This window comes from Rhinolophus ferrumequinum, chromosome 18, assembly GCF_004115265.2.
Source record: "Rhinolophus ferrumequinum isolate MPI-CBG mRhiFer1 chromosome 18, mRhiFer1_v1.p, whole genome shotgun sequence".
In the NCBI taxonomy this organism is placed as follows: Eukaryota; Metazoa; Chordata; class Mammalia; order Chiroptera; family Rhinolophidae; genus Rhinolophus; species Rhinolophus ferrumequinum.
Window position 1 is genome coordinate 24,108,338 of NC_046301.1, and position 19,225 is coordinate 24,127,562.

Below are 19,225 nucleotides of genomic sequence, written 5' to 3' on the forward strand. Positions count from 1 at the left end.
AAATGTCTATCTCATCAGTGACCATAAAAATGCTTTCTTCTTCTACATGGTTTTTTTTTTTCTGATACCAGTTTTTTTTTAATCATTTTGAATTAAAAAAGAGAAGAAAATATGAGCTTTGCTTGCTTTGTACTCTAGTCCAGTCTTGATTAGAGAAGATAAAAGGAGATTTTGTTCTTTGTTTTTTTGTGTTTTTTTTTGATATTCAACTTCATACCTCAAAATGTGTTTAAACTGCTGCTTCTGTATCTGAGGCAGAACTCATGGCCTAATAGGCATCATTCACCAAGAGCCTGTTGGTGCCAGGCGCTGTACTAGGCTTTACATATATTATCTCATTTAATGCTACAGTAACCTTGTTTGCAGTTGAGGTTTTCTCCCTCATTTTATAAGTTAGGCAAAAGGGACCTAGAAGGGTTAACATAGCTAATAAGGAAGAGAGCTGTGATTTGAACCCAAAGAAACTGGAAAAGATAAGTAAATTTAAGAAACTAATTAGGAAAATATTACTTAAAGGTAGAAGCAAGAAAGTTTGGAGCACAAGCAAATAAGCTGTATTTTTAACAACAACAAAACAGGAAAGCAAAGTAGGTGTGTTAAGTATTTATAAGCATATCCTCGGATTATTAACTGAATTCTTCTTTTCTGTCTGCTCTTCAGTATAGTAACACTAATACATATACCAGTTTCTAATATCAAAGAAAAATATACAGATATTTGCATTCTTCTTTTATGTAAGCAACTCAGAGGTCTAAAAAGTGAACTGAGTGCAGATCCTGCGCTCAAGGTGCATGCTGATTAATAGAGGAAAGTTTTAAATGTAGAATAATAATGCCTTTAGAGTGGTACAGATGAAGAATTGGGGCAGTTCAGAGGAGCATCAGCCAGGAGGATCAGTGAAGGTGGCATTTAAACTGGGTCTTACGTGTGGGTAGAGTTTGAGCACGGGAGTGATGATGGTTGCTGCTTGAACAGACACACAGGAAGGAAATTGAGAGACCTGTATGAGGAAGTGTGAGTTAAGTCTGATTTAATATGGTATCTGAAGAAGTATAATTGGTAGAAAGAAGGTAGTTCAGGTCACGTAAGGATTTTGAGTGTCAAGAGGACTTGGCTTTTATGTTGGAAACATTGGGGAGGGAGACAAACATGTTAAACATATACATACGTTATCGTGTAATATAAAGTAAAGTAGTCCTTACTGCTATAAAGCAAAATAAGGAAATATAGAGTGTTGAAGAGTGCTGATTTACATTAGTTGGTCAGGCTTCCCTTCTTGGGTGAAGTTTGAGCAGAAACCTGAATGAGATGAGGGAGAGAGTCATGTGAAAATCTGGGAGTGAGAACCTTCAAAAAAGAGGAAAGAGCAAGGGCAAAAATAAGATTGGTATGTTTGAGGAATAGTGGCAGGGATCTGTGGCTGGAACTGAGTGTCAGTGAGGAAAGACCGGAGGAGATGTGGTTCAGGTGGTAACTAGCAGCTGAGATTGGCTTGATACAGAAACTAGAATGACAGGCAGAAAAGGGGAGAAAGTTGGGAGAAGATTCGAAAGGTAGTATTTAGGTAGGTCTGAGGATCATCTTCCTTTTAAAACCATGAAATTGCCAAGATAGAATAAAGAAAAAAAAACAAAACACGGCTACAAACAATAACATTTGTAACCATATTTGAACTCTTATCTTGATACTGGTCTGTTTTAGAAAAGTGTACTTAGGGTACCCATAGTGACAAAGTTAGGAAGAGTAGCTGTACTGGTAAATACTAGTATTGATGGAACTATTCCAGTGTTTGTCCTGTTGGTCCTGAGCTGAAATCAGGGGACTGTAATTATAACATCTTTATATAGCATTTTCAGTTTTCGAAGCAATTGCACATTTGATTCTTATAATAGCTGTGTGATATATAGGTGAGTTTAACAATCTCATTTTATAAATGAGGAAATCGAAAACTTACGGAAGTAAAGTGACTTCTAAAAAGTTATAAAGAGGGACAGAGCTAGGCCTTAAATTCATGTCTCCAGATTCCTTCATTAGTTCTCCTGAGATTTCATGCAGTCAGCTTATTCACTTAATACCTTTGAACCATATTGAATTAACACTTTGTGATAAATACATTAACCATTTTTTAAAGAAGGTTATATTTTTACTAATACAGAAGGAAATTTCAAAGACTGTTTGAAATATCAGTTTAATAGAATTGCTTTCTCTTTTTGTAGGCACACAAAAATCTAAATAATTTCATCTGACACAGAAGGCATTTGTGCTTTTTGGTATTGGAACAAAATATGGCCTCTGTTGACATACATAATTAGCCCACTAAGCATTGCAACCTCCATTGTCTGAAGCCATGACTATAACAATTAGAGTTGATTATTTGTGGCTTCTTTCTTCTTTCACACTCTTTACTTTCTTCACTGCTCTTTTGTCTAGAATTGTCTGAAATTAAGCATTTAGTCCCATAAATTAGAAGAAAATATAACTACGACTTGATAGTAAACAAAAATCCCTGCTGAACATACACAGCCAGTAAACTGAGCATTAAAAATATTTCACTGTATCTTTTAATGAATTTTCAAATAACTTTTTAAAGTGGTAGATTTATGAAACAATTAGAAAACCTTTAAGCTTATTATTATAACACCTTGTTTTTGCTTGCTCAGTGGTAAATTAGATTAAAGAGCACTGTTAAATGTGTGTTTTAGAAGATACAATGCCTACTACAGTTCCAGAAGTCTAATTAAGGCTAAGACAAATTCTTTTACATCCTTTCTAGAAAGTTTCTACCTTGTTTGTAAGCATTTTAGAAATTAGGTTTTATACCACTAATAATATTTCCAGCATGCCTTCTCTTACATTTTTAAGACAGATTTTTAGTCTTTGGATGAATTTTTGTTAATGTTTCATGTTTTATTTTCCATGGGGTATTCACCTATAAATGCTGTCAAATGTGAAGTCTTTTGTAATGTTATGTCGAGGTATATTTTCAGGATTTGAAAAACATAGGTAGTGCCAGAAAAAAATTACATGAGCTTTTTTCCTTTTAGCCTGGGTCTTGGGCAGCTACCATGTTTCCCTGAAAATAAGACCTATCCGGACCATCAGCTCTAATGCGTCTTTTGGAGCAAAAATTAATGTAAGACCTGGTATTATATTGTATTATATTATATTATATTATATTATACCCAGTCTTATGTTAAAATAAGACTGGGTCTTATATTAAATTTTGCTCCAAAAGATGCATTAGAGCTGATGGTCCGGCTAGGTCTTATTTTCAGGGAAACACGGTACAGAAAAGACTATAGACTAGGACTTGAATTGACAGGGAGAAGAATTCCTGTGCATTCTGAGGGTGAAGATGAAGTTAGTAGACATTTGGTTACTGATTGGCCAGTATGGGAGAGTTAGGGGAGAGGATGGTATGAGAAGTAGCCTCCGAAGTACGTAGGTAGGGGTCCAATTGTGCAGTTTTAGAGCAATGTTAATAGCTATTGGAGTGCCAAGAAAAGTTTGTTTGATTTTCTGGCATTTTGAGCTTTTATGTAGTAAGGACTCAGGCTCTGCCTCTCCTCAGCCTCCTCATGGGGAGGCTTTCCCAACATTGGAAGGGGGCTGTGGCTGGGCAGCCAAAAGGAGGAGATATACGCAGTGCTTGGCTGAAGCCTGATTTGGCAAACCAAAACGAGGCACTTGTCTTTTGCTGTTGTGAAAGATCTAGGATGAGGACCTGTTATCTGAAGAACAGAGAGACTTTAAATACTCTGCTGTCCTTTAAATATCCTCTTAGACGCAAGTACTTGTGATTTTCAGACTCTGAGTCAAACGGAATATACGATGTCTGTAAATGACACTTAAGACTGCAGTGATTTTTCTGGTGAGAGGGTATTGGTCTCACATATTTTTGTCATGGAGACATATTTTGGAAAATGACGAACTGTTTGCTACTGGGTTGTGGAGCTGCAATTCAGCCCCCTCCTTGTAGGTGGGCGCTATGCTCGGGCCGTATGCCTCCCCACCAGACGAGTGTGATCCCTGTGCGTGGATTTTGGGTTTGCAGAAAAAAATAGGTTCTCTGCCAATAAAGATGATAGAATGGAATTTTACCCTTAAAAAAAAAATCAACAGTTTATTGAGGTAAGATTAGCTTATGGTAAAATCCACCCATTTTAAATATACAGTCCAATGAATTTTGACAAATGTATAAACTTGGGAAATCATAATGACAATCAAGGTACAGAATATTTCCATCATCCTCAAGTTTCTTGTGCCCCTTTGCACTCAGTCTTCCCCTACTCCTCCCCTCTTTCCAGGTACCAACTGATCTGTCATAGATTGGTTTTGTATGTTCTAGAGTTCTATGTAACTGGAATCATGTAGTATGTATTCTTTTATGTCTGGCTTTTTAAGCTCAGCATAATGATTTGAGAGTAAGCAACAGTTATCGCATATATCAATGATTCATTATTCCATTATATGTATATATCACAATTTGTTTTTCCATTAACCTGTTGCTGGACATTTTTTAGTTTTTAGTTTTGGGTTCTTGTGAGTAAAGCTACTATGAATATGCCAGACGCGATGTGCTGGGTGAAAGGAACTACTGTAATTGGGCCTTTAGCAATGCAGTGAGTGGTAAAGTGTGGGGGGCGGGAAGCGTCCTGTATACAGTCCTGTGCTTAGGACTCAGCCTTCAGTGAGCCTGTGCCTTTGGACTGTGAACTTCACCCGCGTTTCTCAGCTTCTTTCCCACCCCCTGAGGGGGGGTCAGGATGGCCAGAGTGTGCTGGATTGGGATCTATATCCCCTCCTCAGGTCAGTTAGGCACTGATTATACCCAAGCAGCTTAGGCTCCGGTTTCTCCTGAAGGTAGGCCTTCTTGGAAGAATGGAGTGCTCTGGTGTATTTAAAAATGGTTCTGTTTCTCCTCCCCAGCTGGAAGGATGAGGAGAGACAGGCACCTGTTCTCTGTGAAAAGTGGAATAAATTGTTTAGCTTACTAACTCTGAAGTTTTTCAACTTTAGAAATAAGGGAAAATAGGTTATTTTTAAGGTCCTTTACAGAGATGAAATGGTCATTTTAACTTATAGCCACACATGTTTTTTTAAATCACATACAATTGGAGCAAGAAACATTTTTACCAACCATAATTAATGTTCTGTTATTGATTAATGTATTTAGTTTCTGAAAGAAATTTGTATTTTCTGTAGTTATAAAATTAAGATACGTATTTTTAAACATTATTTGACCTTTAGAACAGTAAAGTTGGAATGTAAAACACAATTCTCCTAGTATGGAGGTTTAAAATTTTTTATTACATCAGGGAAACTCTTTAGACAAAAGCTGACTAGAAGCCCATTATATACAATAGGAAAGGTAGAATTGCTTTAGTTGAATTAATAATCAAGCTTGTCTTTCTGTAATATTTTTCCATTTGTAAGTGATAGTCTATCACAACGTTACTTACAAGAAAAGGATATTGCCCCCTTGTACCTATAACAAGTAGCTTGTCGAGAAATTTGAGTGAGTTTTCAAAGCTAGATGTATTTTTTTTTATTATATTAGTATCATGTTTATTATATGTGAGTATTAGGTAGGTTGTAATTATTTCTAAAAATGCTACAATGATGGCTTTTCAGTGCCATCAACATGAATATAGTCTTTTGAATATTTGCCTTTTCTGACTTGGTGTTATTTATGACTATTTCTTTTCTCTTTTTAGGAGTCTACCATGGCTCAAGAATCTCCCAAAAATTCAGCAGCAGAAATTTCAGTGACTAGTAATGGAGAAGTTGATGACTCTCATGAACATGGCTTTAATAGGGTAAGAACACTTTTCTTTCTCTTCATGCAAAGAATCATGATAAGCCCTTAAATGTTGAGATGAAAGTAATACACAGAGTTTAATATGGGAACATTTCCTGAGATTGGCTAAAATGTCAGTAATCTTACATTATCAGGTAGGTCATGTTAGTGATTTGTCAAGATTAAGCTCTAGGCCAGTAAGCACTTTGGCTTTAATGTTATCAGTAATTCTGTTGTATTACGAGAACAAGAGTATGTCTGGTGATTTTGGCATATAACTTTATAAAACTACTTAATTTTATTTGTGATAAGAAAAAAATACTAACTATAGATTATCCTTGAAAAAATTGGCACCGTCTAATCTCTTTTCTATGTGTCTTTAGTACATAATTCCTAGATAGACTACTCCTAACATTGCTGTTCACTTTCTAAAGTGGGAATCTTGACTCAGTGGAAAATGTGATCCTTGTAATTTCGATCAGCCTCTTTTTTGAAACTCAAATTTAATTCATTTTAATGGAAACACCTAGGTTTGAAGATAACCTGGGTTCAAATTTTAGCTCTGCAATTTCTAGTGGTATAACCTTGGAAGAGTATTTATTTAATTTTTCTAGTTTTTGTTTTCTAATCTCTATAAATGAGAATCTTATTTTTATGAGGATATTAATATTAAATGAGATAAAATAAGTAATATGCCAAGTATAATCCTAGAAATAGTAGTGATTGATGGTTATTTTTTCTGGAGATATTTTCATGAAGCATCCCTCTATGACATTTGATACATGTATAAAACTTTAAAAATGTAGTTTTCATATTCTTAAAAAAGTAATGGTTGAAAGATAGTTGAATTATTTTACAGTTTAAATAAGACTCTTTACTTCATACGTTTAAGAATAAAATCATTTACGTATTTTAGTTAACAGAAGGTGATTATTTCAGATAGGGATTTCTTGGTCTCAGCACTATCAACATTTTGTTATTGTGGAGGGTTGGTCTGTGCATGGAGGATGGTTAGCAGCATCGCTGGCCGCTTGCTGCTAGACACCAGTAACACCCTACTGTTGTGACAAACAACAGTGTCTCCAGGTGTTGCCAAATGTCCCTACAGGTGGGGAGAAACTCGTTTCTGGTTGAGAACCACTGTTTTAAATAGATCACTTTCACTGATTTTAGAAAATTCCACTGAATTTCACTTATTTTTGCCTCAGCAGTCCTTTGGAGGAAATTAATATAGCTTCAAGCTTTATGTTTATTTTAATTGCAACTGGTTTAACTTGGTTTCTAAGCACCTATGGCCCCAATATAGAGTGACTCACAGAAGAAAAAGACTCTGAACACAAAAAACATTTTCACTTCACGTTTTAGCCTTTCAGGTGTTTGAAAACACTAAGACACACCTGCAATAATAAGGAAACCCAAGTTACCATCATTAGACTCTACCAATTACTTACATTAATTCAAATAACTCATTATACCAAAGTGTTAATGATTGCTTCATCTTTCCATAACAGCTCCTCTTGCAAATTTATTCTGAAGATACTTATTATCTGCTGTATACCAGGCACTGGGGATATAACAGTGAACAGAAATGACAAAAATACCTGCCATCAGGGAGTTGATATTCTAATAGACAATCTAATGAAAGCTAAGGGCCTTTGTCTAAGAAAAATGCGAAACATACAAAATGCTGCATTGTTTTGAAGATTCACCTGCCATCTTGAATGTCTTCTTGTTGATCTTTTAAGCTTTAGCTTATACACAGTAAAAAGCACAAGTGTTAGGTTCAATGGACCGCACCCACATCAAGTTTTAGAACATTTCTAAGACCTTAATTGGCTCTCTCTTGCTCTCCTCTAGGCAGCACCCCTCCCTTTCTCCCTGTCTCCCAGGGTAATCACTGCTACTTTAACTCTTAGCTTTTGACTGTTTCTGAACTGAATGTAAATGGAATCATACAGTATGTACTTATTTTTGGAGTGGCTTTCACCCAACATTATGCCTGTAAAATTTATTCATATTGTTGCTTGTGGTAGTATTTAATTCTTTATATTATAGTTTTCCATTGTGTTAATATACCACAATTTGTATATCCATTCTTTAGTTGATGGATACTTAAGTTGTTTCCAATCCATGGCTATTATGAATAAAGCTGCTGTGTCCTTTCTGGTGCAGGTCTTTTGGTGTATATAATCACCTATTTCTATTGGGTATATACCTAAGAGTGGAATGCCAGGTCATGGATACATGATGTTTGGCTTTGGTAGATATTGTCAACTAGTTTTTCAAAGTGGTTGAACCAGTTGACAATCCTACCAGCAATGAGTGAGAGTTCTAGTTTTTCCACATCCTTACCAATTCTTGGTATTGTCATACCTTTTAATTTTAGCCATTCTGATTGAAACATAATGGTATCTCATTGTGGTTTTAATATGCACCTCCCTGATGACTAATGATATTGAGCATATTTTCATATTCTTATTGATCATTTGGGTATTACCTTTCATGAATTGCCTTTTCAGGTCCTTTGCCCATTTTTCTATTAGGTGTGTGCCTTTTCTAATTCATTTGTAGGAGTTTTTTATATATTCTGGGTCATTCAGTTGAATATGTGTGCTGCAGGTATTTTCTTCTTGCTTTTGCGCTCTATTAAAGGTATCTTGATGAACAGAAGTTGTTCATGTTAAAGGAGTCCAATTTATCAATGTTTTCTTTTAGTGATTTTTGTGACCCTTTTAGGAAATCTTTGCCTATCCCAGTATGATGAAGATACTCTTTTATTTTAATAGTTTTATTTTTTTGCTTCTAATACTTAGATCTGTGATTCATCTTGAATTAAAATTTGTATATGGTGTAATGTAGGGGGTCAAGGTGTTTTTTTTTTATTCATAAATATCCAATTAATATTCACTGTTTATTGAAAAGACTATTGGTTATCCCCTGGGGGCTTTTGCTATTAATCAGGTCATCACATGTGGATTCTTTGTTTTATTTCTTGGTCTTTTTCTCTATCCTTGCAATAATACCACACCATCTTTCTTCCTTACTTGCTATGGTAATTACATTTGGAACATATATTAGGTTCAGCCTTGATACCTAGTAGTTAATTCCTCCACCTTTGCTCTTCTGCTTTGTAACTAAACCTATTTGTGAGTCTTTAGTTAAGAACCTTTATTTGCCTTTGAGTAACACTGAAAAATATTTTTTTTAATCCTTTCACATTTTAACTTTAGAATAAGAAGCCTTACTAGAATGAAGTGAATTAAACCATAATGTATCTGTGTAAGTGCTTTGCTTATGCAGTTAAAGACAGTTAACTTCCTGCTTTCTAAGTTTAGTCATTGGTTAATGTCAAATTCTCCTTTTAGAGATTCCCCTGCAATGTTATTTCACTTTCTATTGGAAGGTAGGGAAAAACAAAAATGAGATGTTGTCTTGGAGTTTTCCCCTAACTGGATATGAACTTTACCAGTGGGCAAGCCTCCTAAGAAGCAATAACCCACTTTTTTTTTTTTTTTTTTTTGCAATAACCCACTTTAACCAGTACATCCCACTTCACTTCCCTGAAGAAATTCAACATCATAAAACTTGTTTCTGTTTGTATTTGCTCTTATTACAAATGTATGGATAAGTCTCTTACATTTTTTAATATACTTTAATTAAAATGAAAATTGGCTATGTGATCCCTTTCACCATGAGTGAAAACAATATTTCAAAAGCACCTTTTGACCTTTTTGAATAAATGCTCTATTAGGCATATAGTTACTAAATTTCGACATATTTTCCCTCCTTTATTTTTTGAGCAATAAAAGGGAAATTTCATTTCAAATCCATATTTCTATTTGGATATAGATAAAAGTTCATGAAAGTGTTAAAATGTGTTGCTTAGCATTATACTATATTTTATAGACTATTAAAGAGATCTCATATGTAAAACTAGATCATAACCAGAGTTTTCTGAGGCATTTTACTTATATACATCTTCCTTTTATATCTATTTGTTGTTTAAAGTCATATAATGGTTTTTATTTAATGCACACTGCATAATGCACTTCAAAAAGTGTAAAATCTTGTATAAAATGAAGGTGGTAGCTTATTAAGTTGTCATAACTCGGCTGGCCAGTTGGTGTCACTGTGGTATAGGCAGTGAAATTGTAAATGTTTTTGTTTTTCGGTCTCATTGCAGATGTTTCATTTTTCATTGGATTTCCCTTCTTAGTCTGTCTGAGAGGCTCAGGTTCGACTCTTCACATTTATATAGGGATTATAATGGCAAAACTTGTCATAGGAATCCTCTGGTAGCAGTTTAACATATGTTAATGTTTTGAAGTTTATTACTCTTTATTAAGATGAAGGGCAACGGCTGTATGTGGAGAGGATAGGATAATCTTGGCATCATGGCAGTTTGTTTACAGCAGAAATATTTCTGCTTCTAAATAAAAAGTAATTCCTATTTTTTAAAGATTAATAAAGTTAATGTCTAAATAATACAAATTACTTTTTGACTTGTGAACTGCATATTATTTATAGTTTATTATTATGGTCCTGGTCAAAATATTAGATTAGAAATGTGCAATTTGTGTCATGAGTTAAAGAGAAGAAGCAAATATTAGCTTCAGATGGTTGAAAATTCTTGTGACTTAAATTCTATTTGACAGATTTATAGAAATTACCTTAGATGTAGCTAAAATGAAACTTGTCCTGTGGTAGGCCTAAAACTAAAATCCACAATTTTTCCACCTATGGATTTTTTCTCTAGAAAAAATTTATATATACACAAAATACCAAATACCAATTTTAGGGAGTTTAGGACTCCCTGAACCCCGCCTGTAGATCCTGAGGTTCCCTGGGTCTTAAAAACTCCTGGTCTCCAAGTTTTGAGTTAAATCACAGGATTTTAGTTCAGGGGGAGTACCTTAGATAGCCCCAAGACTCACTACTTTTACAACTGAGGAAAAGGGTCCTTGAGGTTGTGATGGAATTACTCATATAACCTAGCTAACCCAAAGCTTAGCTGACTTGACTGTAAGCCCGGTGAGGGTAAGAACGCTCCCATTACCTTATTACCAGCTCCTGGGAACAGTGCTGGCACGTAGTAGTAATGGAGGCTTTCATTAAATGTTGGGTGAATGAATGGGGATATTAGAGCCAGAACTAGAAACAAGGTTTCTAGACTTAGAACAACAGAGAAGAGATATTATACTACTCTTAGACTTGATATATCTTGTGTCCTTTCCCAGCATATATCATCTTTGTTGTTGTTATTGAAGTTTTGGTGCGTGAGGTCTTTGTTGTTATTGTTGTTTTATTCTTTAATGCTTTTGTTTAAATAAGTAGTTTTGCCATTCCCCTGTACTTATCAGCCTGGATAACTTACTCTAGCAGTCTGGATGAGATTTGGGAAGGAATAGAAATTGTCAGAAGACTGTTTCGGATATATTTCCTCCCCTCACCCCAATGTTGTAACTGTCCATTTATTTATCTGCTTTTCCCAAGAGATTGGAATCACCTTTAGGGAGAGACAGTGTGTGCATACAACAGTTTATGGTTAATAGTACTCAATAAAGGAATGAATTCCAGTATAATGACTTAAAATTTAACATGTTATCTACTTCAGTTATCCTATCCTAGAGTTTGAATAGCATGTGATGAGTTTGTCTCCATGATGTATAGTAACATTTTTGCGTTACTCACATCCGAAAAATTTAGCCAGCTCAGCCAGTGGCAACCCTGATTTGATGGGGGATTTTCTGAACTCCAGTTTTTATCAAATGTGTATCTTGAGTCCTTCAGAGGTACAGCAAATGTTTTTCATTGTTTAACCCATGCAAACCCAGATTCATTTTATATTTACTTTTCAAGTATAGAATATATTCTTGGTACTATTACTACAAGGTAAGTTTTAAAACATATGTGTTTATTATATATATCTATTAAATTAACTCTGGATTGGGAAATCTATTAAAAAGTGTGAATAAATATAAATGAAGGCTGAAACCTTATCCATCTTAATTAGAATCCATAGATTGTGCCTTTATAAACAAACGCTACCATAAATAAGTTTTTTGATCTCTAGGAGGAATTTTTTGAATATAGATACATATAAATATTTACAGTGATAGTCTTTGAATCCTTGATGCAAGTTGGTACATGATTACATTATTATCTAATTCAGTACTACTTAGAATCTAGACTTAGGAGGTGCAGGGGTTGGGTGAAGCCAAGAGGTTAGGCAGTAAAACAAACAAAAAAAAGTGATACTATAAGTTCTTATTAAATGTTTGTTGAATGAATAAGAGGGGAACAGGAGAGAGAGAAATGAGATTTTGTGTGTGTGTGTGTGTGTGTGTGTGTGTGTGTTAATAAAATGGAAAAAATAGATAAATCAAGAGATTTGCTATCTCGATCAAATGGAATAACAAATATAGGATTAGATTGTGATCATAAAGTAAGTTATTAGACTATTATTAGTTATTAGTTGTTAGAATTGTTTCTTCCTGACTGGTGACAAGGTCCAAGGAGTGGCCATGGGAGTTCCAGTTGCCAAAATAGAATGGGGCATGAAAGATGAGAGGCATTAGAGATGAAGAGGTTAATGAAATCTGAGAATAAAGTGTAGGTTGGGTTGTACTATATTAGTCTAATATATCTTTTATCTGCCTTCAACATTTTTTGGCCCTTTATCCAACTACAAATTACCAAACCTGAATCAAACTACCAACTTTAGGCTTCCTTTAAGTATACTAAGGGGAACAAAATTGTACACCTTTATAGACTGTTATTACTACAACCAGTCATTCTGCATCAACATAGGTAGACAGGCTCATGCAATAGATTTTATTTCATTTTAAATATTTCACTATTTGTATTTTTAAAAAATAAAGTAACTTACTACATACCATGCCATTAGTAGACTATGGTTTTGATGAGCTATGAAAACTCACCTTACACACCTTATATATCACTTTGAAAGGAATTGCAAACTGAACGTAGAATCGTTCCCTGAAAGTGTGCCCAGTGGCATGCAAAAGATTGGGAACACCTAGGATAATGGTAAGAGTTGGGGATAGAGGAGAAGACCTGGAATGCCAGAGCCCTCAATAAATATTGGAGATTGACTGGAAAGACCGCAGATGACAGTGTTAAGGTGTGAAGAGCGCAGTGAGGTAGGGTGATGTGGGGGGAGGGTCAGTATTGTGCAAGGCCTGGAAAGCAGTTCTGTACTGCAGAGTTCCCCAAAATATAGATAAAGGATTACCTGCACTGGACTCACCAGGCTGACTTGTTTGAAATTCTGACTCCTGGGCTCCACCTTCCAACCTAAAGCCAATTGCAACAGGCAGCTAAGAAGAATCTGCACTTTTAATAGGTTTCTCAGGTGATTCTTACCCAAACTAATGTTTGAGAACTGGTAGTTTAGAAGTGCCAGTGGAGGGCTGAGAAAAGTGCTGACCCTGCCTTCCACTCACTTGAAAAGTAGAATGTTGGAGAATCCTGGGCTTTGAGTCCAGGTAATTGCAGAGAGGAGGCAGAGAGGCCACTCACAGGAGGCTGAAGAGGTTGCAGTGTGTTTACAGTAGAACTGGGGCTGTGGAGTCTGAGTAACAGCCTTGCTTCTGGCAGCCGTTCCATATAGGCAACTAACTGTTCAAACAACAAAGCGGATTTGGAATCACCAAAATTCGTAGAACATTTAACATAAAGTTTTCAATCTGTTTCTTTAAAAAAATTCTGTAAATGCTTGAAGGTTTTATCCGTTTTGAAGAATGAGATAGGATGTTTAAATGTAGAATATTTCTTTATAAATGAAATATTAGTATTATATCTACTAGATGCTAGAAATACTAAAGGGGAACAAGATCAGTAAGCAACCTGGTCTTAGCGAGCTTACATGCAGCAGGGAGAGAAGAGATAGACAAACTAATTTTAGTGCCGTGTGAGAAGGGATGTGATAGGCCACGCATAGTGTGATCTCAGACTGGAGGCCTATGGAAGGATTGCCGGAGGAATTGCTGTCCAAGCTGAATCTGAAGGATGAGCCAGCCAGATGAAGAAGGGTGAAGGGCAACTCTAACAACCTGAAAGAGGTGTGAGACCACAGAACTGCAAATTCACCATTTATTGTTGAAGTGGAGAATGTAGGGGCAGATGTATGAGAAATGAGGCTAGAGAGAGAAGTAGGGACCAGATCCCACAAAACCTTAAAACCATGTTGAGGAGTTTGGACTTTTTCTAAAAGGCTGTGGAGGGCCACTAAATGACATAAAAATGGAAGTGTCTCAGTACAGTTCGCAGTTTAGAAAGTTGTTTCTGCCTACAGTGTGAATATGAAATTCAGGAGTGATAAGAGTAGAGACCAGGGAAACAGATCAGTTAGGTCACCCAGGGGGAAGGGAAGGAAGACAGGACTTCCTCTTGTCGAGAGACTAGAGCTGGTTAGTCAAGAACACCAAGCCACTTTTAAAGATGTACTCGTAGATAGGAAAAGTGGGGGGCTATATAGTAGTGTAAGGAAACTAAGGGAGAAGAGAGTTTGTATAAGTACTTGGAGAATCCTTACAGATTGTTGGTGGTTACAGTATAGACTTTAAGAATCACTTCTTTACTCAAGATTTCTCCTCATCCTAAGTAAAAGGGGAGGATTAATTAGTGAATCTCAAATTCTGCTTATCTATTGTAGTGTTATGCATCTTATTAAGGATGTGTATTTTAAAGCAATATTGTTGAACATTTTGTGTTCTTTACGTGTTGGTGGTCTTGCATTAACTTTAGTTCGAAAGTAGATTACCATGCTAAACTATAAATTACAAAGTTACGTTTTTAACCTTATTCCTATTCTTACCTCTCTTAAAATATACAAAACGGAGAAGTTATTTTTGAAAATGAGCACCCCTTCACAGCTTTATGGAAGCTATTACTACAAATGTTACTTTGTATCCTTTGAAAAGGACTTCAAATATACATGAAATTTTTTTGCCAAAAGCATTATATTTTGATTTAGTTTAATTATTTGAAAATTTACTTTTAAAAACTATTAAATTCTGCCGCATTATCCTCGTAACTTGACTAGAAAGTAATTTAAGGTTTATTCCATATTACTGTATAGTTTTTAAGCACGACTTTGCAAAGTCTTAAACTTTGAGTTGAATGCCAGTGACATCAAAATGTAAACTAGGGATTTTACATTGTTGGCTATAAATGGGCTCATTGTCTCTCAAATATATTTCAGAAACTATAGGAGTGAATGCAGTCACAGATATTTGAAAAGCTTCTAAGCTAGGCACGGCCTTATAGTGAGATACTTTAAAATTTTTTAATGGTTCATGTAATGGCATGTTTTAAGTTTTTTGAACTATGAAGCTAAATTATATTACTTGGAGAGTATATATTTTACAAAACAACAATCAACAAAGCTCATACAATAATGAGTGTTATCTCACAAGTCATGCATTCCTCTCATATAGCCCGTATCATTTTGTGTTGCTCTAAGCTGCCAGACCACTATCAAATGAAAATTCTGTTCAGCATCTGAATAGGCCCATTTGTACCACTTTTGGTTAGACTCCTTCTGTTATTAACAGCTTACGCATAGGAAGGCCTTAGTGCTTTTCAGATTTTGCATCTGTTTTACATAAAGGACAAGAGGTGATTTTTTGGTTTTTGTTTTTGTTGTTTGTTTTCTGGTTTTCTGGAAGCACTATTGCTTGTTGAATAAAGGACCTCTGGAAGACCAGTGGGAGGGGTTTGAGTGAGATGTAGACAACTAGAAGTCGTTTATCCTGGGGGCTACACGTGACAAGATGGGAGGTGTTCCTGAAACTTCTTGGAAACTTAGGTAATCAGAGACATCCATCATATTTACTATTTAATCTATTACTAGCTCCGCTCTTCCCAACTACTGCTACTACTATATCTCTTTTCTGGAGATTAATGCAATATTTTGTGACAAGGCAGATGATTCAAATGGGTAATGTTCTTTCAGGTAAGTTCCAAGAATACAGCAAACGCAACTCTCTTGGACCTCTATGCCATTGGTATGTTGTTTGAATGTGTTTAGCACTAATAAGTTCAGCAGTGTTGCAGGATATGAGAGTAATATGCTAAACTCTATTTTATTTCTATACACTAGAAGTAAATAACCCAAAAATAAAACTAAGAAAACAATTCCATTTACAATAGCATCAAAAATAAGAATATACTCAGGAATATGTGCAGTACTTGTACACCGAAAACCATAGAACATCATCAAAAGAAGTTAAAGAAGATCTAAATAAATGGAAGGACATCTCATGTTCATGGATCAGACAACTTAATTTGTTGAGATGGCAATGTCCCCAAATTAATCAGATTCAACATAATCTCTGTCAAAATCCCAGCTTACTTTTTTGTAGAAATTTACAAATTGATTATATATAAATGCAAGGGATCCAGAATAGCCAAAAGAATTTTGAAAAAGAAGAATAGAGTTGTAGGACTCACTACTTCTGATTTGAAAACTTACTATGAAGCTGCAGTAATCAAAACAGGATGGCACTGGCATAAGGAAGATGTAGGTCAATGGAACAAAATTGATAGTACAGAAATAGGCCCTTATATTTATGGTCAGTTGAGCTTCGACAGGTTGCCGAGACAGTTTTCAATGTGGAAAGAATGGTCTTCAACAAATGGTGCTGAGATGACTGGATATCCACCTGCAAAGAAAGAGGTTGGACCCAGACTTCACACCATGCTCAAATTAACTCAAAATAGATCAAAGACTTAAATGTTAAGAGGTAAAATTACAAAACTCAGAAGAAAAACATAGAGGTGAATCTTCATGACCGTGGATTAGGCACTTTAGTTTCTTAGATATGACACCAAAAGCAAGAACAACAAAAAATAAATTAGACTTCATCAACATTTAAAACTTTTGTGCTTCAAAGAACACCATGAAGAAGAAAGTGAAAAGGCAGCCCACAGGAAAAATGCTTACAGATCATATGTCTGCGAATGGATTTGTGTCTTACAACTCAACAATAAAATGACAAATGACCCAACTGAAACTAGGGCAAAAGATTTGAATAGACATTTCTCTAAAGAAGGTATACAAATGGCCAATAAGTACCTGAGAAGATGCTCAGCATCATCAGTCACCAGGGAAATCAGGTCCACACTACATTAAGATACTACTTCATTCTTGCTAGGATGGCTATAATCAAAAATGACAGATAATAACAAGTGTTGGTGAGAATGTAGGGAAATTAGAACCCTCAGACATTGCTTTTGGGAATGTAAGATGGTGCGGCCACTTTGGAAGACAGTCTGACAATTTCTCAAAAGGTGAAACAGAATTACCACATAACCCAGCCAAAAATATGTACACTAATGTTCCTAGCAACATTATTTGTAATAGTCAAAAAGTAGAAACAATCTAAGGGATGACCCATCAACTGGTGAATGGATAAACAAATGGTGGTATATCCTTACAATGGAATATTATTCAACCATAAAAACAAATGAACTGATATATGCTCTAATATGAATGAATCTTGAACACAGTATGCTACAAGACACTCTATGATTCCATTTATATGACTGTCCAGAGTGAGCAAATCCATAAAAACAGAAAGTAGATTAGTGGTTCTAAGGGTCTGGGGAAGGGTAGGAATGGGAGTGACTTCTAGTGGATGCAGAGTTTCTTTTTGGGTGATGAAAATGTTCTATAATTAGTGATGATGGCTGCACAACTCTGTAAATGGACTAGTAGAACCACTGACTTATACACTTTAAAAGGGTGAATTTTATGGCATGTGAATTTTATTTCAGTGAAGTGAATTCATAGTACAGTGAATACCTACTTGTCTATCATTCAATTAAGAAATAAAACTTTTAAATCATTGTCCTTTCCCCACATAGCCACAGGGCTCACTCCCTCACTTTATTCAGGATTCTTCCCACATTTCACCTCCTGAGAGACCTTCCGTGCGTACCCCAACTAAAGTAGCACCCTTTGCCTGTCACTCTGTATCTCTCTTATCCTGCCTTTAAAAAAACAAAAACAACTTATTTAGTACTTATTACTTATTCACACCATTTACAATTACCTTATATATATGTATTTGTTTACTGTCAGTCTATTCCTTCCCCACCCCCCATGTGAGTCTAATATGGGCAGAGACTTGATCTGTTTCCCACACTGCTGTATCTGTAGTGTCTAGAGCAGTGGCTGTCATGAACTTGATGCTCTCACTAAATGTGGTTCAGTTAGTAAGTAATCCTTTATTATCCAGAGCTCAAGCAGTACTTTCTTCTTTCCTATTTGGTTCTCATGGACTTAGTCCCTATTCTGAGTTCCTCTGATACTTGCTGTCTTTACTTAGGTACCAAGCTCAACTTTTGTGTTAATGTTGGTATATCTTGTCTCTCCAGTGAGGCAAGGACTGTATCTTATCTTTTTCTTTGCCCAGAAAGTCTAATGTACAGTTAAGAGTAAGCAAATATTCATTAAGTTAAATTTAAAAAGAAACCTATTACTATAGCAGCTTCTTCCGCTAATGATGTTGAGTCATAAATCCTTCAGTTCACTTAACAAATTCACTTACTTATTCATCACATATTTATTGAACATCTGCTGTATCCCATGCACTATTTCAGGTGCTAAATATATAGCAGTAAACAAAATAGGCAACTTCCGTGCTCTCATGAAGCTTACAGTATAGTGAGGGGAGACAAAAATAAATAAGTAGACACATAATATGTTACTTAGTGATAACTGCTATGGGAAAAGTAAAACAGGGTGAGCAGAATAAGGAGTTCCAGCGAGAAGATGGCGGGAGCTGCTATTTTATATGTTGTCAGGGGATAGCCTCTGGTTAAAGGACAGGGCAGATAAAGGAACAAGTCCTGTGGATTTCTGGCAGAAGAGCATTGCAGAAAGAAAACACAGCAAACACAAAGGCCCTAAAATAGAGAGAGGTTTACTGTTTTTGAAGAAACAATGTGGCTGCTAGGCTGAGGCTAATTGGACATTGAAGTCAAATCATGTAATCCCTTAAGAAAATTTAATAGACTGGGTTTTAGTCAAGTGAGATTGGGGGCTGTTGGAGAGTTTTGCACAGGGGATAAGTTTGTTTGATGTGTGGTGTTAGAGGTGTGTGTCATGGATAGAAGCAAGGAGACCAGTTGGAAGGCTCCTGGATAATCCAGGTGACATAGGTTTACACCAGTAGGTTTACACCTCGATGGTAGCAGTGGAGGTGGTGAGAACTGGCTTGGTCCTGGATATATTTCAAGGATAGGTCTGATAGGGTCTGCTGATGGTTTGGATGGGGGTATAAGAGAAAAAGAAGAGTCAAAGGTAACTCCTAAGATTTTTGGCTATGGTTTTGGTAGTAGAGATGCCATTAACTGAAAGGAATGAAAATTGTTGGTCATGTTTTTTTTGTTTTG

General features: G+C 35.7%; 1 protein-coding gene across 7 annotated transcripts in view; it reads left to right on the forward strand.

Annotated features, from left to right (window-relative positions):
* The window catches only part of ARFIP1 (ADP ribosylation factor interacting protein 1), an 82,513-nt gene that overhangs the window by 15,380 nt on the left and 47,908 nt on the right, over positions 1-19,225 (forward strand). For all 7 annotated transcript variants that reach the window (XM_033133558.1, XM_033133556.1, XM_033133559.1 and 4 more), the window contains one exon: positions 5,718-5,819. In XM_033133558.1, the coding sequence (XP_032989449.1) occupies positions 5,727-5,819 (93 nt within the window). In that variant the 5' untranslated portion in view covers positions 5,718-5,726. The remainder of the gene's footprint in view (positions 1-5,717; positions 5,820-19,225) is intronic.